The following is a 26699-nucleotide window of genomic DNA, read 5'->3' as shown; positions in this document are numbered from 1 at the left end:
CATTCTATTTTCTAAGAGTGTTACTAAAGAATTTCAAATTCCTATAGTAGGACACTGCATTAAAGAGCAAGCAATGTCAAGTAAAAAAGATGGATCTTTTGATGCAATGCTGAAATACAGCACACTCTAATTTCCCCCACTACCTCCCAGTGTTTCTTTTTTTTGTTCTCAAGGTAAAACACTCTCCACCTAATACCAACAATATTACTAACAAAATTGACAAAACGTACCTGAAGTAATCCCTTTTTTATTTTAATTTCTTCTTGAAACTGTGATTTTAAAAAAAGCATTACAGGAGCGTGGATACATTCAGTTCTGTAACTATACCTGGGATATGACCACACTATTATATTGAATAAAAATAAAGATTAATAACTGAGTTGAATATTTACCTCTAACAGCTTTAGATTATCCAGATCCAATGAGGGCTCTGATGCTGCTGCCTCCATCATGTTCATACTGTGCAAACCTTGTTTACGGTCTCCTGAGGAAGAGGGTGAAGAGGAAATTAGCCAGGTTCCTTTCTGGACATGCTCCAAGTGAAAAAAATGCAACATACCTGGCAGCTGGCAGAATTACATATTGTAGGCTAGGATGCAACAAGTAAAAAGAAGTCCTGTAAAATCTTCTCAAAGTCAGCAAAATGAGCAGTGAAGGTGCTGATAAGCTACAAACTACAGACACCTGCTACACAACTATTTTGATAATTCAAAAGTCACTGGCAGTAACTATAAAGCATGTTGACCACCTCACTTAAGCTGTGCTGAGCAGAGGATTTATGGAAGAAAAATGGGTCCCAATATGCCAGCTTAGAGAAGTCATCACTCTCTCCAAACTGTTATGAGAGGGATATCACCATAAAATGTCAGAGAGGGCAAAGGGGAACAACATTTTGTACAAGAGTACAGGGACGGGGGAGAACAGAAGACCTAAGTATAACTTTGAGTAATAACCAAATGAACAATTGAAAAAAACAAAGCCAAAAAGATCATCAATCCCTACCTGCAAGCATCCTGTATCCAAAGAACAGAGCAGCTATCAGAACAGCCAGTACAGACACAGATGCCAGGGCAATAACGATGGTCTCATCTCGATGAAAAGAATGAGAAGAATCTGAAAGCAAACAAAATGAGGACTCTTAACTTGTAAATTTGAAAGAATCAACACTATAAAATACGTAATTGTTATTACAACAATAAGAAAAATGTACTCTGGATTGTCAAACATCACCCTGAACTCCTTTTCCTCTCAAAATCTATGGATGGCAAAAGAGCCTATCAGCTCAAAACCATTGACAGCTTTTCCCAGCCTTCGCTTGCCCTGTAGTGAGAGGCGCTGACTGCAGAAAATGATTCTTCTTTCTATCTGGCAAAGTTCAGCACAGCCATACAAGGCCAAGTTGATGCAGCCCTCCTCTGTTATCTGTGCCTTAATCCAGTTTCCTGGTATGAATCAGGTTTGTCACATTTACAAGGTTCTTTTGTTGTTTTTCCCAGGACAAAAATCTCATGAGCTTGCAAATCGGGTTGCAAATACGATGAAAATTGAATGCTTCACACTCAAATACCTAAAACATACACAAGTCCATTTAAGCAAATATTTCAAAATACTTTGGACTTTTGATTTGTTTTGTGTCAGGTGCTCAGATAATTTTTGGTGTAATTCTTAGTTCTTAATACACAAAAAGACAGAAGTATCTCTATGGACTGAAGCAGAAAACCCGAAACAAGAATAAAACACTAAACAAAATTAAATAAAACTACTTTTATTAAATCTGTTGTAAATAGCATTTGGCTTTTTGTCAAAATGAGTATCTTATTTTTCTTGGTTATCAGGTTTTATCAGGTTTTCTTGGTTGAGTTTTTAAGTTTGCCAGAAAGGAGAAAAGATTTAATGAAAACATTTGTTAGCACCTTGAAATGCTTCTCCATGTCAGACTCCAGTCTTGCTTCTTGCAGGCATATAAAAATCCAGCCACTTTAATACAAAAAAATTATTAGTGCAGATACTCACTCCTCTGATGTCAGAATCACTGGAATGTGGCGCTACAAGACCTCATTTACTTTGGCTTCAAAACCAAGTTTGGGAACTATGTTTAAACATGTCTTATATACTGCAAAAAGTACTCCTTTAAAGACTGTAATGAGTCCTAACTATGCTAAAACCACAAAATATAAAATGCACACAAGACTTAAACATTGGATAAACTTTTAGGTGAGACTGAAATACAATTTATCCCAGTCTATCCTAGCTGAATAAACTGACAAATTCGCTTTTCTTGAATTGCATTTAAAAGAAATTCAACATGATTCACTACTTCAAATTCCCAGTATGGACAGACACAAGAGAACCAGATAAGAAGGAAAAGCAAATTTAAAAGGTGACAACTGACATTTTTACATAACCATAATGGTAAGGGGAAACAATGAAAAACTGGTACAACAGAATGCCAGAGACAATTTCAGCTGTGACAGAAGTATGTGAAAAATCACCTTTCAAAACCAACAGGCAGCTCATATCTGATACTCCCTTTAAATAAAAAAGAGCTTGTAATGATCACAATACCATCAAATTTAATTTTGTTCTGTCAAAAGAAATACCATCACTAATGATTTTGGTAAAATAACTTTCACAATGAAAAGAAGTTCCTGCATAGAACACTAATGTGGAATATGAGCTGTGACTTCCATAGTGAGAAGATTAAAAGATACACATTATAGATGTCATCTAAATTATGAATTCAAAACATAGACATACATATATATTGAAACCCACAACATCATAAAGGAAACTGTTACATCATACAAAGCTATATGAAACATGACAAGTGTAAGCAGATGAGTAATTGCTGGCAGAGGAACGGTAGTTTTGACTTTCATATTTTTATGAATGGAATTTACATTTTATTGGGTTATCCTTTAAAATACATATTAAATGTGGTGGGTTTTGCATCAGTTCAAGACAGTGCTTAGCATGTACCAAGGACTAACAGGTTTTGAGAGACTGACCCCCTTTGGTTGTAATCCCAGCTGTATTTTCCTTGACTGCACAACTAGAGTGCAGTCATTTGCCACCTTCCCATCGCCAAATAACCAGCAATCATTTCCACCATGGTTTGCCAAATGATATCTGATGCCCGAGTCTGACTGCTCTTCTTCAGTTTTCTATATAATCAAAGGCTTAACAACATGCCTCCATCAGGAGGGCCCTCTGCCCTGGAATGGGATTTTGCTGTCAAAGGGCATCCTGAGCAACACGTTCCTCCACAGCTCTGGCTGCCTTGGCACACTCCACTCAGAAGCCTGTGAATGGTGACATTCTGCAGGCTGAAGAGATACCAGAAAGTCTCAAGATAACATTTCTTTCCCATCAGCAGCTGAAAAACATGCAGAGAGAAAGGATCATTTCTCTCTCCATCCTTGATGGACCATCCCCTCTGGGGGCTTCTTCTGTTTAGTGGGTAGCTTTGCAGCCAGCAGGTAACCCCACAGACATCCCTGGCCTTCACGAGGAAAGAAGTTTTAATTTCTTTTTAAGCGGAGTTGTTTCATAAGAATTTTAGACTGGCTTATCTTGAACTAATTTTCAATTCTTATAAATATTTTAAAATAACACTGTCAACATTCCAACAGCCAAATCAGTCCTACAGTGCAAGTTACCACTGTCAGGGCGATGAGCAATATTTATAAATTTAAGAATAAATACAAATTTCTTAGTAAAGTGAGCATCTCAATGCAGTGATAACATGCAGCTCAAAACAGCATGAGTTAGTAAAACGCTGTGTGTGACAGCACACATTTCCCAGCAAGGACAGCTTTACTATCTTTTGCTTGCAAATCTACTCTAAAAGGAAAGCACAAAACCCCCTCAATGACAAAAGGCCCAGACAGCTCCAATCCTTCCCTCCCCCCAAAAAGTGTTATTTCTGTCAACCCCCTATCTGCTTTGTAAAACAGTAATTTTGAATGTTGTCAGATTATGAATCTTTCTTAAACAAAACCAAAAGCATATGACACTTATCAACCCAGTTTAAAAACCTTCCAAAACTTAACAAAACTCTTATTAACTCCTTAATTTTGTAAATCCTTCTCTGGATAGATTTCATCTTTAGTTTTTACACCATATTCACTTTTAAATGCCTAGCTAAGAACCACACAGGACCTCTCAAGGCCTATGCAGATGTTCACATTTGCTCTTTTATCTACTTCTAAGTAATTCATTCAAGTTTTTTATATAAATATGCACAAGAGTCATATTTCTCTCAGTTTTATCTGGAGATGTGTTTTAACTAACTCACCAAAAGACACAGTGTAGGCCAATAAAAGTAATCACTTACCTTTAAGCAAAGCACTTTTAAAATAAGGATGTAAAATGCACATGTGTACAAGTCTCTGTTCATGCTTTCTTCCATGAACTTACAGTCTGGTTCAAAACAACCATGATTCATCGTGATTAGGACATTCATTATGAAAGCTATGATTTGATACTACATTTTACTGAGCTGAGACTTGGTTGGTCTTCAGCTGTTGACAATCCCTCCTTCATATCAGTGGACTCAGTTTTTCAAGTTTTTTTGTGAGGACCAGACATGTGCCCTACAGCTTGAGTGTTTTTTCATCATGTCATTGTACAAACTGACTTTAAACATGCCTAAAAACCACACAACAATCTCATTTGAATTTTTTGAATCATTACCAATATTTGGGTACTTAGTGACAAATACCAACTAATTTAAGAACACTGTTTTCAAATCTCAGACTGGGAGTGCCAGTATCTCAGTATTATTCCCAAACCCATGTATTGCATAAAAAAAGCAATACCATAAAGAGCAGAATTAGCTGCAGACTCTAGAAAATCCAATGATTATGGAGTTGGCTGTTGAGCTAAATTCTATCTACAGTTGTACACAGAAGATCTTGTCAGAGCATAATTTATGCTACTGTAACTGAAAGGAAGGCTAGTGAAGGTGCTTGCTTCACTGCTATGTATAAGTGAGGCTTTTATTTCCAGCTTCTACTTAGGCTCCCTGATCTGCAACAAAATGTGCCACAACAAAAATTTAATACCAACAGAAACTGCTGTAAGGCCAAAACAACCTTAAAAGCCAATTTCTTATCACACTTGAATGGGTAGGAGAGCACTACTCACAGGTCTACTGACTCTACAAGCAGCAGTGTGAAGATGCCACGTGGAAGACACCCAGCATGTACACACCTCTGTCTTGAAACATTTTGCCAGTAATCCTGATAGTAGTCCGCAGTTTACTCAAGTCTACCAATCCCAAGACAAAGAAATATCACAGCAAACAGTGTCATTTTTTATTTTTTTTTTAAAGTAAGAAAAAGAAACAAAGCACAACTCATTAAAACAGGACAACCTCCTTCTGGCTGGGGAGCAGCTGGTAACCAACAAGCCACCATTCCCAGAAGTGTCCTGACCTCATCATCAATAAAGGGCTTGTTTTCAGGTTCCAAAAACCCGAGTACAACAGCTCCTGTGTGTGGAGAAGGTACACACAAATGACTGGGAATGTATTTCAGAGTAAACCATGAAGAGGAATGCTTCTAGTATTCAGTTAGAAGTGAGTCATCTGGCTGAACCCAGCCCTGCACTTGGGACACTCCCTGCAGGCACTTCTACCACATTAAGCATTTCTCTCCCTTTTCTCAGGCATTGCTGCCACAACAGTTTCCAAGCACTTATACAATAAGTATATACAAGCACTTTGATGAATCAGGTTTTTGGATTAAGCTTCCATACACTGCTGCACATGGAAGTTGTCAAACTGCTACCTTCCTAACCTTCCCCAGGAATGACACAGAAAAGAATACTGCCAGTGCTAATGGCATCAGGAAGGACAATGTTTTTTCTTCAAAGTAACTTTTCCACTATAAACATAAACTTGCAATATTAATTAATGCAAAAGTATTTCAATCTGAGCCTCTGCTGAAAAAGCTTTTTATTTCTCTCTTAATTTAACTTTCAAAAATTAAAGCCTCTTTTGTAGGCTTCCTGTTTCCATACTTCAAAATTAGCATTTATCCTATGATCAAAGAATGTTGTGAGACGTCAGAGAAAACTGAGACAAAGCCAGGTAACAACAGCCAATGGCAAATGAGTATGAAAACATACAGAACTCCTTCCTGGGAGCCAGGAAGGGGATGCACCATTCTTCTCTTCCTTCCCCTTCAGCAAATACTGTGGGACCTGCAGACAGGAGAGGCTGCTCTGGATAAAGCACCAACGAACCCAGCACCGGCAACGTCCCAGCATCAGTTCAGGCACCCAGGTCTGTGCTCTTGGAGGTAAAATATTCCAGTCTGGATGATGAACTGTGAGGAACCCAGGCAGAATTCTCATATTTCTTACTTCACCATTCAACACTTTGTTTCCCCAATACTATTACTGAAATGAGCGGGTATGAAGCAAATGGAATGGGAAATGAAGTCAAGAAAGGTCTCCTCCCCGTGGCAGCTGAAAGCTGTCCAGAAAACTTCTCTCTATCCCTACACCAAAGGTGCTGCACCACCATGGCCAGAGAGCTCCCTGGGACACCAGGGAGGTCACTGTTATGATGAGACATCTTAAGACAGCCGTGAGAAAAGACACTAAGTGTTAACCAAGCTGAAAAACTAGGAATCCCAAGAGGGAAAATTTGACTGTGTAATTGAAGGCTGTATCCCAACACAAACACACGAAAGGATATGGCCTTGAATCTGTGCAAGCAATGACATTGTTTCCTTCTAATATTTAAATATGAAATCTTGGGGCTTTGGAATGTTGTTTCAATGCTACATATATATATATTATGCTATATATGTGGTGGTGATCATATAATAAAGGACATTTGCACAAAAATTTCCACCAGATCTCTATATTGCTATTAAAGCTTTTCACTCCATTTTCTGAAATCTGCCTGCTCTTTATGTAAATGACTCACAGCTGTGTATCTGCCACACAGTAGTAAATAATTCTAGAAAATATATGTGTGTATTTAAGTTTAGAGAAGCATTGTATAAAAACATTTTAGACAAACATATAATTATTCTATATAATCAAAATCAGTTTTAAAAGTAATTACCTATGTTCCCATAGATTTTCTGGCAGCTATGTATCAAAAGCCAAGTGATCTTAAACCTGATAAATACCAAAATATTATCATTTATTTAATTTGCTATAAGACACATAAGTAGTGACATTAGTCTTAAACAAATCAGGGACACACCATGCTTTAACCTTCATAACACCACAGTAACATCTGATTCTTCAAAACAACTACAGCTGTATGGATTCTGATCAAAGTCAGTAAAATTACACAGGGATTCAAAAGATCTGCCCATACAGATAACTTTAAAAAGAAGCAGAGTCTTCACGCCATCCTACAACTATTTCTTTGATGTGATAGATTCAATATGTTCATAGCCAATCCGGTGCAGAAGTTGCTCTTCCATTAAGGAATCTCAGTAATACCGAGGATGAGATCAGAAGGAAGAGAAAAAGCTTTTGGTTGTGTCACCAATGCAGCGTAAGATGGAAGGCTGCAGTGTGGGAGCAATGTGGCCTTCAGCTGCAGATAACTGCAAATATGCTCTGCAGATCAGAAAGAGGCCTTTCAAGTGTATTTAATTCAACTTGCTTTTAAAGTCACATTTCTTTTCACGGTAGCCCTGCACAATTTTCATGACAGTGATAAGATCTTGGGTCTTTGAAAAAGCATACAATTAGCAATCTTTTCCAAAGGCCCACAAACCCAATCATAATCTGTTTATCTGTTTTGTCTACACAAAGCTTGTATCAAACATGTCCTCAGAATCCTCCACAACTAGTAAAATATGCATCCCTTTCTGCATTCTAGCAGCACATTCAACCAGAACACCTCAAAAGGATTTTTTCCTCTCCTCCTTTCAGGACAATAATCGACATTTCTTTCCAACCAAGTGACCACTGCTTCATTCCTGATCCTCTGTCCTTCAGTGAGAGAATACAGTCTTCATCACATTAGAGCAAAAGACAAGAAAACCTCTGAGATAAACAGTATGCCAGAACAACCCAAACTATTTTATTAAATAAAATCCTAAATTTATTCAGTGCAGGGAACAAAATATGTAAGGAAAAAAAAAATATGTAGAGAATTCTAACAAAAAAAAATTAAAAATATTAGTAGCCTTTTAGATACCAGAAACATTGGTCATACAATGAAATCAAGAATCCTATCTACACCAATTTAATTAAAAGCACTTAAACCTGTATTTTTAGTTAAGTTGGAGCCACAAGGTTGGAATACCTTTAAATGATGTTCTACATTTACAGCAAACTCCAGCAGGAGCTGTTCCAAATTTTATATTAAATCTTTGTATATTTGAGAATGATGAAAGGAAAAAATAGCATTTCTTAACAACTTCTGCTATGGACCTAAGCTTTTATAGGTCCATGTTTTCAAACAACTACTACCCTAATTCTGTTTCATGAACCAATGTATAAGAGGTAGGGTTGCGTGTTTCTGTAAGCATTTGACAAATTATTAATAAGATTAAGATCCATGTCAAAATGTTGTAGTTGGACTACAAAATATTATCAACGTGACCATGTTCAATACTTAAACCAAAGTTAAGGTAGGGAACCACTCTTTCACATAAAATTTTTGGAGGCACTTGAAGGCAAAATGAAGTTAGCATGGCAACTTCTATGGAAGAGGACTGAGCACATGGAGATGGAAAACACAATGGGGACTGTGCTTTTTGTGGGAGATGGTGCAACGTTCCTTAACAGAATAATCCTGCCAGTCCATAACCCTAAGGCAGTTTTCTTTCATAACTCAAAATGGATGTTTTCCCTGGACTTAACAGCAAGTCTCTGGTTTCCAGTCTATTGGCTTAGATGAAACAGATAATTTGCACTTGCTTCTAATCATTCCAGTGTTTGATGAAAAGATTTAAACAGTCACCAATATGTTTCCACTTTGCACTCAGCATCATCATATTTGACTGATTTTAACTTTTTATGTAAAATTCTATATACTTATTGTCATAAGATGCCCTTTATGACATATCTTTTATATTTTTCTCCACATCAGGAGAGCTAAAATCTTAATGCACTTTTCGCATAATTTCATCACTGTCTGGAACCTGGACTGTCAGAACACACCAGTCTCTCATGAGACTTACAGTAACATCAAAACCTGGCACTCATACATCACGGATCCCATCTGCCTCCTCAGTGAATGCCTCAAAACATCATACAGCTCAGGCTGCAAAATTTAATTCCCATAATGTGCTCCAGAAGAATCCTGCTATATCTAGAAGTCAGCCATCCATGATAGCAGAGTTTCAGTGGGTAGATAGCTCTTCAAAAATCTGCTGCTGGAAAACACAATTTGGATTTGAGCTTTGTCTCCAGAAGAGGTCCCTTGCTGTCCCTGCAGCCAGGCAGAGGTGGAATCCCTTCAGCAGAACTCCCCTCCTCTATCCTTCTGTGGTGTACTGGCTGCCACCAAGCACCCAAATCTGGAGCCAGGTTGGGGCGTTCAGATTGGTCTCTTTTGTTAATTTTGAATGCTGAAGGTTACAGTGATACATGAAACTCAAAAATGAAGCATGAGTGGTAATGTCTTCGGCAGGAGAGTGGGTTATGAAATCCCTAACTACTCCTTATTTGATGACTAGATACAGAGAGGTGAATTAGCAGTTTTACACATATGTGCAGAAGAAATTAATGAGTTCATAAAAACCCAAGAAAACCTCTTTCTGTCTTTTCTTCTGGGAGTTCAGGCATCTTTAGTATATTTCTAACACTACTGAACAGAACCTTATAATCATGATGTATGCAAAATAAATAGCAATCCTAACACAGAACTAAATTTAGGTTATTCTTTCTGAAGTTCCCTATATACCAATAAATATTTGATTACTAGAGAGATAAAAGAAGTATCTTGCTTCAATAGTCAAACTGGTTTTGAGTACACCTCAACCTTACCTTCAAGCTAAATAGAAAGCTAATTTGAGCACTTAACAACACATTGGGGACATCTTCTGTATTGAAATAAAAGTCAGAAAAATGTTTTTTAATAAAAAGGCTGAAAACAACATTTACACTATCCCCTTATATTCATCTTCGACCAAAAGGATTTCCTGCTTATTAAAACAAATGGTAACACCAGCTTTAACATAATGGCACACTTCCAGCCTCTGTAATGCACTTGATCAAAAGCTACATGTGCTGCAATGGGAAAAAATGAGCACTTCAGAAATCCTCTTTAAAGATATTTGAAGTTATTTTAATTCCAACATATTCCAGGCTCAATAGCTATATATTCCATGTCTGTAATGTTCCCAGGCACTAAAAATAGAGCCCAAAAATTACATCAAAACACTGAAACGCCTGTTTTTATATGGGTGAGCTAAAACCAACCCTCAGATCCTTCACAAAAGGCAGCTCTGATCCCATGTGCTGCATGTTTCATGTCTTCAAGAGTGCTGAAGCCCAGGAATGCGGTCTGCCAGTCAGTCACGCTCCCCTTGCTCCTACAGAAACCGAGGCCCCCCCTTGCCAGCCATTTCCTCGGTGGGAAGGCGAGCCAAGCCCAAGCAGTGTGGGATGTCTGGGCCTGTCCCAGCAGTTCCTGCTGGGCACACCTGAAGGAGTGGCGGTGCCTCTGTTCACAGCCATGGCCCAGAGATGCGGTGCTGCTCCCACATGGGCAGGCATGCAGAGCACTCGTGTCCTGTCAGGAGAGCTCCACACCTCGCTCTGACTTTCAGGAAAAGTTGTTTTTTCTTGTCAACCTTAGCAACAGGCAATGGAGAATGAACTGATTTAAAGGACATGATTGTACTGGGTGTTTATTCCAAAACATTTCCCAAAGCATGCAATGAAATCTGAATTATAGCAGAATTTTAGGCAGCCCGCCTGTTTCAAGCAGAAGTCCAAGATCAATACAAACAGGGCAAGAACGAGTTCTGACAAAACCTTTCCTTACATGTTTGGTTTATGTCCTAGTATTTCAGATGTAATACCCTAAATCAGCTTAATATTGTAATCCTCAAGTGTAATCCTCAAGTGTAGCAAGTATTTTAGTACTAAAACTTAACTTTTCCTACGCTCTTTAATTCAAGAACATATTTCTATATTTCTAGTACGACTCTGTATAGTGTATGTTCTTTTACAGAGCAGGTTTTGTGATTTTAAATTTGCAGGCCTACACTACAGAGTTGTGAGTTAAACCTGTCTGATATTTTAGAAACATTCCCAGTTAGTAAAAGATCATGTTTGTCTGGCTAATGCAAATTCAGACAATGCCTGCAGTGCTCCAAAAGGTACATCTGCTCTAGCACTTGCTATCACAGTTTAGAAGGAGAGAGTAACACCAATGTCCATGTCACGTTTTCCCATTAATCCTACCTAATCTCTTCTTCTCTGCAATCATCTTCTCTACGTGGCTATATAGTTTCTAACTTCAGCAAATGGTTTTTCTAGGACTTCAAAAATATTTTAGAAGTCTTCTGTAATTTTAAGATGAAAATAAACATTACATTTCTCTATGCTCTAACATCGTATTAGTTGGTCTTACCAGGTATTTCCCAGGTGAAATGGTTATTAGGAGGAAACAAGTGATGAAGTGGGAAGTTGGGACCAGACAGAATTCCCCCTCCTATCTCGCTCCAGTGTGTCTGAGTAATGCAGTGAACAGCATCTCCCCTTCTCTTCCTCAAGACCAGTCTCGTTCAGTCTGCATCAGGAGTGTCCGAGTCTCACTCCTGCTCCTCACCCGGTCCCATCCAGCACAGCCATCACTGAGGACACTGCTCGCCCCTGTGTCCCTGCCTGAGAGCTGAGAAGGGTGGTGGGGCAGCTGAACCTCTCCTGGTTCCTGCTGAAAGCCACCTCTCCTTCCCAGCTGAGACACCTTAGCAAGGGCTGTTTCCCTCTACTGTCCTTGCTTAAATGGAGGCTCACATGGTTTCTGGGCAGGAAGAACCTCTCTCACAAAGATACTTCACAGACAGGAGATGCAGCTATTTGGGGACATCCTCAAGCAGAAGGAAATAAAGGACAGAACAGGCTGTGGGAACCTGACAAGGCCCATGAGGAGGAGAGGCAGCGGCAGGGCCAGCACTTGGCAGGGCAAGAGCTGATACAGTGAGCCCAGAGAGGAGAAAGGTTTTAACCTCACAAGCACCCCAGCAAAATCAATAGTCTCCTGTAGCACACAGCTTCTGTTTCCAAGGCACCAGCTGGAGTGGCCTTCTTCAAACAGAAAAAAAGAAAAATAGTCTGCATCTTATGTGAGGGCACACAAGTGCACGTTAGATATGTGCAAAAGCCTTTTCTTTTCCTAAAGGAAAGAAAAAAACTTCAGAACTTCAAATATAAAACAAAGAGAAACTCAGATTGTGTTTCTGGCTCCGACAGAACAGCCTGATCTTAGGTAGGTTACTTTGCTTCTTAGTGCTTTATGTTAGTTAGTTATATAATGGGAAAAAACAGTACCTCCCCTAACTTCAAAGGTTATTCTGATTACTTTAAAATAGCGTGAAGATGAAAAAGGCAATAATGATAAATAGTAATCCTTAGTTTGCACTTATGCAAAATCCCTCTACAGATCTAAGTACTTGATTTCAGATGAAATACAGACATCGTTTGATGTTCAGCACTTGCAGCACAAGTGCCAGCTCAGGCATCCCCTGCCTCCTACTCCCAGGTGCTGCTCCAGCCCAGCAGTGCCCGACAGCTGTGCTGCACAACCACGGCTGTGCTGAGCTGGGAGCGGGCTGCGGAAGCCAACGGGGAGCCCATGGGATGGGAGGAAGGACCATATCTAAGACAACATCCCTGCCAAAATAAATATACATCAATCAAGTACAAAGGCTGGCATCAAAGCTATCAATTCGTGTTACAGCTGACTTCACTTGTATAACATGTTCTGTCTGCCCTACAGTAACAAACTTGTTTCAAACCAGGAATAAATATTTCAGCACAAATCTGAATAGGTCATGAGGAGACATTTCATAATCCTATGGAAATTCCTTGCAAATTATGTTGGAATCTGCATGATTGCTAGATGAATGTCACTTACATATGCTATGGCTTCTGTAACTCTTCTACTTTAAACATATTTTCCATGTAATAAAAACTTTCTTAAATCAATCCCTGAACTGATCACAGTCCTGAGTATTGGTTTCAGCTGTTTTAATCATGCTGTACAATTAAACTGTAAATCTAAAACTGATACCTTCATAAGACACTTATTTACACAGATTCTGTAGAAATTAGAGTAGAAAAAGGAGCCTTTTAAAAAAATGAATATAAAGAAGTCTTCTGTCAATCTAATTTACTCAAATCCTGACCATACCATGAAATCCTATTAAATGAAAGGCAAAAGCTTCAAGTCCCATTAAGCAAGTAGAAATCTTTTTTTGCAAAACAAAAATCAAAACTAAACTTAAGACAGACTTTTCTGACAGGTGTTCCCACTTTAACACATCACAAAATATATGCAGTCACAGGCAAGGTTTTCAAATGGTTCTTCTGGTTCCCAACTGGTCACCATCAAAGCATTCCTACACTTCACTGAAGACACTTTTAACACATCCTTGTTTGGTCACTCAAAATTTAAGACACCCTCAATCAGTAGTCTAGATTTAGGAACATGCAACTCGATAAGCTTCATCAAAGTGAAAATGTATAACCAGGACAAAAATGAGGATTTATGATTGCAATTCAACTTCATGCTTTCAGCCTTAACTCTGGTTTCATAGTTTGGTTTTTTCCCCCTTGTTTTCCTTGCTTATTCCTTCTAACAACTCAGAGGTAATCACACTAGTTATGCCTCCGAGCAAATATTGTCCTATTATTGTTTTAGACAAGAGTTCTGGTTCCAAGTCTATTATTTAAAAAAGTAAATCCAAGTGAGTTCCATTAGTTACATGATACTTACACAACATACTTTCTATTTTTTCTTTCTAAACTGCCATTTCCTGAAAGGTTCCAACACCTGGAAAGGTCTGTCAGGAGCCCAGCTCACTGCAAAAATATATGAAGTTGTCAAGTACTTGACCACATTTCTACCAAACAATCAAAACATAGCTCCATTACAGGTGTAAGCTGATGGCATTTGCAAGAACGTATTTGCATCTCAGAAAAACCTGCACCTATCTGGTAACTGTTTTCATTCCATAATCATCTAGAAAGAATGGAAAAGCATGCCTTCCAGTTTCATTTCAAGGGCTCTATCATAACAGAGGCTGGCACTGTGCCAATAGCACTTTTGGGAATAAGATATAACCCATTACAATGATTATAAAGACCTTAAGGCATTGGAAGAAATTCATGTCATGCTTCTGGCATCAGATGTGCTAGGCCACTCATCAGGTTTGGCTTAAGCATTATAAATGCCTAAAAAGCGACAATTTCAATTCTTATACAGGTAGAGAAAACGAGAAAAAGCTCTTAATTTACCTGTTTATGTCCACCTACCAACTCATAAACTCACATGTAAATGTGCAGGCATAAAATAAACATGTCCTTGATGAACATTTACGTGACACATGATCTCAACTCATCAAATACTTTGTGCTGTGTTCCCTTATACAACAGGAAACTTCTGTTCCACAGCAATCATGGCACAGTGACTACACAGCCAGAGTCTTCTTAGATGTTGGACTGTGCTCACTCCCTGCTCTGAGTAGACTACTACAGATAATTTCACATACCAGCTCTGTGTAGGAACAAGCTCATCAAAGTTGGGAGAACCTGTTCAGACTGATATCTTTAGTGCCTTATTTCACTTGTCTGTTCTGTAGCATCTAGTGAAATCAAGGATTCTCAATTCATTAATTTTCCTCCCATTAGCAATTTTTAATTATTATTGTCTTCAGCACAGGTATCTAACACTCCAAGACTATTACGGAAAAAAAAAAAAGTAATGTTAGTGCAGCTGAGCTACACACTGAAACCTCAAATTAGTTTCAAACCTCTTCCTTGATGCATTCCCTCCCACTGCTCCTGCTCACTATTCTCTTAGTGCCAGACAGAAGTCTCCCATTTAACACTCCAAAGCTGGGCAAGAACAGCCTGCACCTCCCTTGGCTGTGTCTCCCTGTGCCAGCCAGAGCAGTGCTGGCAGGGCCTGGGGACAGCACCCCCAGAGCGCCTGGCACAGCACTCAGAGATGTGTAATGCTGCTGGGCTGCAGTCTGCACTTATTTCACCCACACACAGTTTTAGCTTGCTCCAGAGATGCTATGAATGGCTCTGCAGCTGGGAGTGTCTCAGTGCTCTGCTCACCCAAACCCACAGTGGGGGCACGGCCCAGCCTCGCTGCAGGTAACAAGGGCAGGATCCGTCTGCTCACAAAGGCAGAGAAGCTCATCTTCAGACTAATTAAAAAAAAACTTCTCAAAAAGACAGTTAAAACATTTTCCAAATGTTCATCTGTCACTGATTTCTCTGGCTTTTCATGCCTTAATTGCAATACGTTTTCAGCAAGTTCTCTCTGCTTTCCCATAGCACCGTGGAACAACAGTGTCTGGACCTGCATCCAAAGGAAGAACACTGCTCAGTGCAATTCACTGCGGCTCAGCATCATCCATTTTGCCTTAGTCACTGCAATTATATCCTCAGAGAAAAATGAAATGGAAAAAAACAGAACCACAGTTCAAATACAACCAATTTGTATTTGCTGCAGTTTGAGTACCTATCCTGTCAGGAGTTCATTTTGGTGTGAATGTGGGTATTTTCTCCATGCTTGGGGGTTATTTTGTCTGGTTTCTCTATTGGGGAGGAGGGGGTGGATTCGGGTTTTGCTTCTTTTTGAAGTTTTTATGTGTGTATTATTTTGGTTTTAGTTTTTTTAAAGAGTAAAACCCCACAGGTCAAAGGAATACATACATAAAAACTGTGCTTCTGTTTTATAACACTAGTACTAATTTATTGGGGTTTAAAGTTCTATTTCTACATGCTTTTAGAGCAGGTTAATGCTTTAATAGGAGAAACAGAACTACAACCAAGCAAAATGATCACAGTGTATTCCTTCAGACAGACACACCCAATTTGTGAACAAATCAATAGACAAGGCACTGAACCACAATTCAAAGATAAAAAGAAATAAGATAAAATAAAAAAAATATTTGGCACAGGGGGAAAAAAAATCACTTTCACTGCTACAGCTCCAACACTTGTATTTCCCCTTCTAGCATTAAGCAAGTTTTCCTATTTTCACACAGGATGCAAGGATACCTTACACCCGTGCTCAAACTATATATAGTTTTAAGTCAATATCAATGTCTGAAACAAGGAATTTTTTGCTAGTCTCAGAAAATACTTACTCAGAAAGGCCTGCATGCGGATTCTAAATGAGCCTCATGCCACCAGTCTGAGAGAAGGCAAAAATCCAAGCCAAAGTCAAAAGCTGCATAATATCATTCACAGGTAGTCCAGAAACTTATGGGAAATAATAATGCAAAGAAACATATACACAGTATTTTTTAGGCTCAATCTTTCAAATAAATGCATAAAACTGTAGTGATTAAACATTTGAGTCCACCTCACTGGAATCTTCAAAGGAATTTAAAAGAACTGGATCACAAACTCCTATCTCACTGCAGCTTGATATCAATGTCTTAGAAAAGAAGTCTTCTCTCACATCTCTAAGAAAATTACAAATCTGTCTTTCTATTTCAAAATAAGAGAAAAAAGCTAAAGCACAATTAAAAAAAAAAAAAAAAGGCTAAGTTGATAGAAAACCTTCACACTTCCATCTTTCAGTACATTCCTTGCCCTTAAAGATTGAATTGCTAACTTCTCCCCCCCAGGACATATCTATACAGCAAATGTTTTTCCACTAATTTATTCTGCATGGAAATATACTACACAAATAAACTGAAACAGGGTGAAACTCAGTAAGTCATATTTTAAGGCTAATTAATATACTGATTTCTTTCAAATTAAGAAAAATGTTACAGAATAAAACATCTCAGTATCCCAAAAACAAAACAAACCAAGACTTCTGAGAAAGAAATGTTTGGACTATATAAATAAATCTGATGTTCAGTTTTTCAAAGATCAATATCTATTCTGATATTGAAAATATGGATACTAAAAAACAACAACAAAAATCTGCAGACCTCTAACAGCTAACATGAAAAATCAGATCTCCTACCACAAAATTCAGTCCTAATGAGAATTGCAATAAGGGAAAAAAGGTCTCTGTCACACACAAAAATAGACACAACACTTGGTGTACCAACTCTAATGCTCATGTATTAGTGTCCATAGCAACACCTCACCATTTATTTTATTTATTAAATACAAACCAGCAAAAATAATAATAGTGAATAGTATGCATCAATTATAGCTAATTCAATATACTAAGGAAGGAAGGAACATTTCCAAAGCTATCACAGAAAGAGAACAAAACTGCAGCATGACTAAGAAGACTAACACCACAAAATACCGAGATAAAAAGACACGAAGAAATATTCAGTATGGGTATACACACCTAGTTATGGACTGAGGAACTCTATTCTTCATAACTTCATTTAGGTCTCCTTATAACTTTCTCAGGAACTCATCACATCCCAGTCTGACCTATTAGCCACTGTAAGCTTTCTTCATCATACAATCAACTCAAATGTAAACAGACTTTTGGTATCAACTTGAATCCCTGTTTAAGTACAATTATATTCACAGGAATCTTCACCAAGATTTTAGTGAATACACTGCCATCATCTTCCACTTGGACTGCAACAATAGCAGTCATTCCATCTTGAAAATTACAGATTTGGAAATACCTCCAGTTGGTGTATAATCAGGGCTAACATGACCAGGAGCACACTGATGCGGTGCTTCCTGGGTTGGACTGGCTCCCCTGGACGCTCTATGAACTCTGTTTTTCAAGCACGTGTGTTCTGTTAGCAAGAAAGCCAAAAGATCACTTCAGGCAACTTCAAAACAACCATGACACTTCAGTTCTTCAGAAATAATGGAGATATCTATAGCCAGGATGACATATGTCAGGAGCTAGATGGCCAGTTACAAAACTTCACATTCAGAATTCCAGAGTTAGTCACGAGTTCACAATCCAAACACTTGAGGCACTTAGCTGAATTTTCCAGTCACTCTTTTAATAAGAAGGACATGAGCCTTTCCTTGTAAGGAAAACTAATTTAAAACACTGATCCCCAATATGAATCCACATGCAAAGATTTTGTCTAATATGATGAAAGGATGTAGGGAAAGAGACAATCCATAGCTTCTATCAAGTATAGCTGCTAACCTTTTTTATACTCCTGACAAAAGATGGTCCACCAGCACAGTTGTGAAAGCAATGAAATCACACACAGAAGAGTCACTTAGTGCATACATACAAAGATAAGCACACGTAGTCTCAAGTTCAGGCTTTGGCTGCAGCACCTGCAAGCCAGATTCAAGCACGGTGCTGCCTGCAGCCTCTGCTCCCTGATTTGGGGGCAATGCTGCCATCTCCACTCACAGCCTGCTCTGCACTAGCCTCTGCTCTACAGGAGCCACCTGGCAGCTAACCTACATAATTCCAGCTCGTTTGACTAAAAGTAATTCAAGTGTTCTTATAAACAACATCACACCCTTAAAAACCAAATTCTTTATTTACCTAGAGCTCCTAGGATTGTGCCTGACTGAAAGGTCATTAGCATTCTACCTCCAGACAGCACCCCCTCTGAAGAGACACTGAATGCTGTATCGTAAGGAACAGAGCCAGAAATCACTATTAAGTGGTATATTGGATTTTCTGGACCACATTAGTTTTCAGACAAAGAAAAAAATTATCAGAAACAACTCAACAAGGAAATGTAATTAATGACCAACTTTGAAGGGCCAACATATTTTAAGTGTCTGTCTGGACTTTCAGTCTCCTCTGAGGCACTGTGCTGAGCTATAGCTGCAGCTCACGTAAGACTGCAAAGACGCTGGGCTAACAGGCTATTCTAAGAGTAAGTCAAATACCAAGAACCTAAAGTTTTCTTTTTAAATTGTATCCATCTCAAAACCATGACAGAGAATCAGATTTCTGTCAGCAAACTAGCACACAGGACAGAAACAAGTGAGGCTTACTGAAAATGTCTAATTAAGAAGCAAAAAAAAAAAAGACATGAAAGGTTTTCTATGATGTAAACACTGTTCTACACAGATGAGTCTAATAGCACCAAACAGCAAATAATCCAGTATTTATAAGTGATCTTCTGTTTTGCACTTGACAGCTCCAGTCCCAAGTCTGCCTCTTACTATGCCAGTAGTCTGAGGACAAAGACTATTACTGTGCTGGGCACAGGGTAGGAATTTATTAGTAGTAGCTGGCAACACCTAGCAGTGCTTTATAACCAAACTTCACAGAGCTCTTGCTTTTTAATCTTAACTCCATTCACTGCAAAATTGTTCAAGAAAACCAGAGCAGAGCCATGCTAAAAATCCTGAGGAATGCTCTGTGGGTAACAGGGCAGGACAAAGTGGGTTACAGGAAACAGCACTCACAGCAAGCCCAGCAGCTCCAGGCTGCCAAGGGAGATACAGCTGCAGTATTTTGAAGCTAATGCCCTCTGTCAGGAGCTGGAGCCGCCGAGCAGCCTGTGCACAGCCATTTCTGCCATTCCAGCTCACTGCAAGGAGCCTCTAGCATGACAAGACAAGGGAAAGCAGGAGATCAACACAGCCAACGTGAAAATAAACATTTGAAAAAGCACAGGGACATAGACAAGCAGAACATCCACAAAACATAAACAGTGTTTCCATTTTGCTTGGCAACGACTTCAATGTACAGTATCTTGGCTAATTCAGTCAGTATACTTTGTTGAGCAGAGTTACCTAAACAAAATTCACAAGCCTTTAAAGGAGAAATGCTTCCACAGAGCTGTAGTCTAAAATCCCACTGAAATGCTCAAGTCTACCCAGTCTTAAAATATTTGAAGAATAGTCACTGAAGACTATCACCATCAGAAAGCCTGTTGATCTATAACGTCACCCAGAAGTGCACTGGTACGTCAATCTGCCATCCAAAGAGCTCCTACCTATTTCTCAAGTGATTTACATTAAGTAGCAGTGTAGGGTTTGTTTAGAAAAATGATGATATTGCATATATGTATTACACTGCATATTGCAGAATGTGAATAAAGACATAAAAAGTATAGCACCCTTGTCTCTTCTCCACTTTGCCTTGAGGCAAAACAATTCCTTATATGCAACCTCTATTGTTTAAATAAAGTCCAGCTTCCCACTAATGCATTCTGAGAGAGTATCATTCTTAGGAGCCTTATCTACTTTTACGCTGTGTCTACAAGGTGCTCACAATAAAGCCCCAATGCACACTGTCACAAAAGGTATCAGCTAATGATGACACTGAATGTATTATAAAACAACATAAAGGTCTGACAGTAGTCAGCATTCCCACCAAATGGAAACAGCATCTTTACTATATTTATATTACCCAAAGATATTTGCAGATCTTTAAACTCTTAGAAGTGCATAAAACATAAGCAAGGAATTTCCAGCTGAGATGCAAATTAGTGCCTCAGGAACTGCACATGATACAAGACTGTGAATCACTTTTTTACAGATACTGGTTAACTTAAAATGCACATTTTCACTAATACTGAAGGTGGCAAAACCAGTGATTACATTACAAAAAACCTGTATTTCCTTTCTTAATTGTAGATCTTAAATGTGAATAAAATAGTCACTGTGGAGTACTAGAAACAAGCAGGCTACTTCAAGGATGATAAAGATGCAGATCAGACAATTGTATCAAACAAATAAGCTGAAAGTTATGCTCACAGGTACTTGAGGAACTGAAATCTCTAAGGACTCAAGAAAAATAGATGTAGCCTCTGAAACACAGCACAAATATAGCTCTAGCACATCACAAACACACGATATTGCAGCATCACAGTACAGAAAAAAATCCCACCTTGCATCCAGAAAAAGCCCTTTTTAGATTCCTGAACATTTTTAAGAGAACTTTGCAAAGATCCTTGCTCTTGGTCCTCCAGGTCGCTACTAATTCCTTCAGTTACCTTTCCTATCAAGTGTGCTCCAACAGGAGTGTGACAAAGCAATAAGGAATGTACTCGTAAAAGGGAAAAAAAAAAAGAGGGTTTGAGTTATTGGTTCTTTTGTAAAAATAATATTTGAAATGTTTCTGCTTTTTCAAACAAACATGTTTGCTCTTTTAACATGGTTTTCAGCATTTTGTGGGTTTGGTGCATAGCAGAAATTTAAAAACATTTCCAAAACATTTAAATGTCAGTGCAAGTAAAACACTTCAATTTCATCTTCCTGATTAAATGTTTCTGTAGCAGAAAAAAGTTTACACATAGAGTTTTCTGCCTAAGGAGGTTTTGCCTTCACAGCTAACATTTCATATGCAAGACTCCAATTTCACATCAAAGCTTTACTTTTAAATTCAGTAAAGATTCAAATTTAATCTCAGGAGACTATGATGTCTTAGAAGTTGAAACAGTAAGTGCTGCTACCAACAATCTTTAAGAGACTCTGCTTTTGACAGATTCAGTTTTAATGGGAAACTGAAGTTACTCGACAAGCATTACCAGTTATCTTAAGAGACTTGCAAAACATTCCACTGCTTCTACAGAAGTTAAGGCTTTCAATTGGATTTCGAAATAACCTTCTATTGCAATTGCTTCAATAACTTTCACTTCTATTCTTTCTCCCCTGCACTAATCCACAAGACCATCACTTTTCCCTCAGTTGCAAGGGCACAAGATATAGTCTTAATTAGCCCACATTTCCAAAATCTTATCACTAAGCACTTGTAGCAATGTGTACCCCGTGTCACAGCCCCCTTTGCAGTTAATTAACTTACTGTGACCAAATAAACAGCAAAAAAAGCCACACTAAGCACTAAATTTTAGACAGAAAGGCAAGTGAAGGTTCAGGAAAATACAGCTTTCTCAACAGCTGGCTAAAAGTCCAAATATTTGATAATGAAGCCAGCATATTAAAGAATTCTTTTTAAAAAAGCCCTACATTAATTTTCCCCCTCTATCAGCTGCTCCACATACAATCTCCATGAAAAAATCTCCTTGCACATTAACCAGTATCTCCTTCAGCAGCTCAGCATCTTCATTTTCTACAGAGCCCTAAAGCAACTTCCTCAGAGGCACAGTACCATCCTCTTGCATCAAATGCTTAGCTGTCTCAAAGTAAACTTCTTTTTTTAGGAGATCTTAAGGCCCTTAATCACTGTCTTAATATCTCCTCCCCTGCCTTATACAACAGTGAAGGTACATTAACAACACACAATGCCTTGTCCCCTCACTGAAGGAAGAGGTGTCTGACTCCAAATCATTTCCAGGGTACAAGTTTCAATCCTAAATCAGTGTAGATCACTTCCACCTTCATCTTTTAAAACCTTTTTGCCACCTTGCAAAGGTTTGCGATTTCCTCTTTATATCTAAATCACCTGAAATCAAAAAGAAAAATACACATGAAGGAAAGAGCTTATTTACAGAGTGTTTTTTTAGATTAGGCAGAACAGAAATCAAAGACCAGCTTAAACATCGCTACAAAATTAGCTGATCAGGTGCTGCAACCCAGCTGAAGCCAATGTATTTCAGTTATAAATTAATATCAGATGCTGTTCTCCAGAAAAAGCCATTCAAGACAACTGAGAGCGAGCAGGGCCACAGCTTTCCAAAAAAAGCCTGACATGATCTAATTCCTCCTCAGTGGGAGTTAGATTGGGCCATGTGCCCACAGCTACGTGAGTCTAACTGCTGCCTCTCACAAACAATAGTTAAATGAAAACTGTCTCATTACTATCATAATTAACCAGTCCCAGGCACATACATTAGTAATTACTTATTTTTTTTTTAATGGTAGCTTTTGTCAAAGTTTCCACACAATTCCATGAGCACTTCAAGACAGACTTTTACATACCTATTTTATATAGGTAGCAAGAAGGCTGGCAAAGAGAGGCAGGAATGTTACACTGGAAAGATAGCCCGTCATCAGTGTTTCAGAGTGAGAAATAATTCCCTTGACTGTGTGAGGTGGTCTCTTTCTATCCACAACTCAGTGCTCTTATTCAACAGAGGTTCCCTACATCCTCTAAAAAGTGCAGCCACAATTTGATGTTATGAGATGAAAACCCTATGTAATTTTCAACTGCATGTATCAGTAACTGCTCAACTGTTGCTGCCAGGAGTTTTTTCTACATATCACACAAATACACCACCTGCCATGGAAAAATACATTCTTCACACTCATTTGCTGCTATATTAATTTATTTGCAGCACCAGGAAGCAGCCTTGAGGGGAAAAAAAATTAAAAATTGCTCTTTCATCTTGATGTTATTTTAACATGAATGTTTCATTACAGCAATATATCTGTGACCAACAAGGGAGATCATTTAAGTCTTTAGCTACTTAATTTCTATTTAACTAGCTATTATGAATGATTGAGGAACTACTGAATTTGTCTTCAAAACAGTGTCAGAATTTAGGAAGCATTCTGTACTCATAACTGGCAGATATTTAGCAAGTCTGACTAAATATATGACAAAGCTAACAAAGTGAACACATCTCAAAACACTGACTCAGGAAGCCACAGTTGGCACTTTTTAGATAGGGTTACGTGGTATATGAATATACTGGCTGAAGCTGAGATGGAATATTTTTGGTCAATTTTTTGTGAAAATAAGAAATGGAAAAATGGTGAATCTCTCCATGAGTGATTTATCACAGAAGAAGAAAGTATATCTCCCCCAAAAGTGTGAGTTAAAGATAGAGGATGAGTGGTTGTTTCTGAAACTCTGCATTTGAGTAGCTCCGAACTCCACAGGCACATCCTGAAATCAGAAATAAACACCATTTTCCAACCACTACTTCTCCTGGCAATAGGAAACAGCTATCTTAATCTCTGCCTTTTTAATACCTCCCAAGACTGTGGGTTCTAGACTATCACCCATCCTACAGCATTTGCAAAATTCTACCTGGAGGGATTAGCAACCAACAGCTACTCAAATCTGCCTGATTTATCTTTAAGATAGAAGAGATGAATATTATGACTACTCAGATGTATGATTGTTTCAAATTACCAGCTGCACATTAACAAGCAATAAGGATTAAATTTCAGGCTTCAAGAACCTGCTTGTCCTCAATGTTATTTTTCATTTTCATAAAAATTTTGCTACAAGACAGGTTGGTCTACATGTATTTACACCCTAATCAAACATGAACTTAAAAAAAGAAAAAGCAAGCTGTTCTGTTCTACACAGATACAGTTGCGAGATAAATATTTTGACATCCTAAAAACAACATTGACATTATCTTAAATATTACACTTAATTTTTCTAATTGCTATATGTTATGACAATGATAATTTGATATATCTAACATGTGCTTAGATCTTAATTTTGTCTTCTTGAATCATTTATAGTCTAGCTGTATCTTTCAACACACTGCTGTTAAGCATCATAGAAAAATTGTAGCTAAAAGATTTAAAGTTGAAGTAATTTTTATAATTCTCCACTATTTTTCTGGATGGATTTAGTTCAAGGGCCTAACAGTATTCTGCTGTTTCCACAGATATTTCATATAGCTGTAAGAGACCATCTTTAAAAGAACAACTGCCATTTTCCTTAAAAATTAAGCTTTAAATTGATTAGGGTCATCAGCAAGGTGTTCAGACTCCATTACTTTTAAACTACAGCTGAATTTCTACTTGTCATTCCAGGAACTTTTTATTCTGTGTGATTTTACTCAAAATGAGAAGAAAAACATTTACGAATACTTAGTTAACTGTTGGCTGAATTAATCAGGCTTCACATACTTGTACACCAGTCACCTCCACTTCAAAATTTCCAGGATCGTAAGTATGGTTCTAGGAGGTCTCATACCTTACTGTGGGCCATTCAAGAACTGTTTATCAAAAATATAGATGAAAACTAGCGCTGTTATGGTTCACTGGCTATAGTGAAATAATCTTCTGCAGAAGATTTCCCATGTGACTGTGACCTGTTCAATTGAATAATCTAAAAGGTATGGTAACACAGATTGCCACAGCCTGTGCAGCTAACCTTGCTAATGTCCTTACAGCATTCTGTCAACTCTAACAGAAAGGCTGGAAGAGTGCCCAAGAAAGGTATCCAGTAGCTAATACAAACCTTCCCAACAACTCTATAAAAACTCAAACCTTGCCAAAGCCGAGAATTTTGTACTTAATGTGCCAAAATATAATCTTACAGCACCAGAATGGGTTCTGGAAGGAGCTGACAAACCGTGAACACTCCACCACTGGAAATGGGGGTCAGTAACATCACAGTGGTCTCTGTGTTGTAGCCTTCCTCCTTTTTCACCCCTCCAGCTCTCTCAAGTATCCTGTACCTCCACACAGTGCTAGCAGAGTGCTGGATATGAACAGCCAGGAGCAGTCCCCATCTCTGTCGGATGCAGCAATGGTAGAGCTTTACAAATAAAACACAAAGTGGCAAATGAGGCCAATCCTTGCTGCTGGAATGGCCCATCTCCATCTCTTAACCCAGTCAAAGCAGACAGACAACTGTGCTCTGAAGCAACCTACTTTGCTTGTGCTTATGCCTAAAGCCAAATTTGCCTATTATGAAAATGGAAGGTGACACAATAACACAAAACAGTTTGGAGTCAGTAGATATATATGCTGCAGCACTCAATTACAGCTGGGTGAATTAAGGACTGTTTTACAGATTAATTCCCTCCCCCACCTGTGGAGGAAGCCCAGTCCTCTGGCAGATCCCTGGAGATCTGCCCCCTAAGATAAGACAAAGCTGCCTCCCAGACCCAGCCGCAACACCCACCCACTTTGCAAGTTAAGATAGATCTTCCGCTATCAAAAATTCCATTTAAAACTATTTGAAGATCTTATCACTCAACAACTGAATTAATTCAGCTTGTAATTTTTATCCTTTGAGAAGAACAAGCACAAACCATTTTGTAAGAACCTGGTCTTCCTGTTTTGGGGGGGACAGAAAGGGACAAGGAATTACCCTTACACCTGGTTTTCCTCCTGTCTAATTTTCCTGCACAACACTAACTCCAGTCACATTTGGGAAGCCAAATCTGATGACTTTTACCAAAGTCAAGCAGAGTCTGTTCTGCACTGCACAGTGACACTGATTCCAAATGGTGATTGTTCACTGGTTCTACAAACACTACTGTCAACCAAAAGTCAGCATGTTCTACCAACTTTCTTTACCCATTCATACTGTGCACACTTTCCGAGTTAAAGACTGCTGGTTTTTAATGTCAAGCCCTCATTTTGATCCAACTTCCTTACAAATATTAGGCCTTACAGCCATTTTTGAAAGCAGCAGTGATCAGGATCTACACACTGAAGTTAATTTCAATACTATCATTCTTAAACACAAACTTCTTTTTGCATTCCACAGCCGTAAATGCTATCCAATTATACACCTTCATTTCACAAAATACTTTCTACTGATAAAGAACTCTTGACATGCAGAACAGTTATGCCTGCATTTACATACCTAACTTTATTCAACTTCCCTTTCACAATTCCTATTTAGAAAAGGCTATCCAAATGTTTAGATTAGGCCACTAACTCAACTTCTTTACGGGTTCTTAACTTTTGGAACAATATAAGAGTGCAGCTGTTAGTTATGATCTTGCTTCTGTCATACCAGGTTAAGGGGTCTGATCCCTTGATTTGGTCTGTAT

General features: G+C 38.4%; 1 protein-coding gene across 1 annotated transcript in view; it reads right to left on the bottom strand.

The window, feature by feature from the left end:
- BMPR2 (bone morphogenetic protein receptor type 2) overlaps positions 1 to 26699 on the bottom strand; it is a 104977-nt gene that overhangs the window by 23950 nt on the left and 54328 nt on the right. Inside the window, exons 4-5 of the mRNA XM_015634383.2 lie at positions 1003 to 1113; positions 393 to 484 (exon numbers count right to left, since the gene is read on the bottom strand). Of these exons, the coding sequence (XP_015489869.1) occupies positions 393 to 484; positions 1003 to 1113 (203 nt within the window). The remainder of the gene's footprint in view (positions 1 to 392; positions 485 to 1002; positions 1114 to 26699) is intronic.

The sequence above is a fragment of the Parus major genome, chromosome 7, assembly GCF_001522545.3.
Source record: "Parus major isolate Abel chromosome 7, Parus_major1.1, whole genome shotgun sequence".
In the NCBI taxonomy this organism is placed as follows: domain Eukaryota; kingdom Metazoa; phylum Chordata; class Aves; order Passeriformes; family Paridae; genus Parus; species Parus major.
Note: the sequence above shows the minus strand (reverse complement) of the source record. Positions and strands in the feature narration are given on the sequence as shown.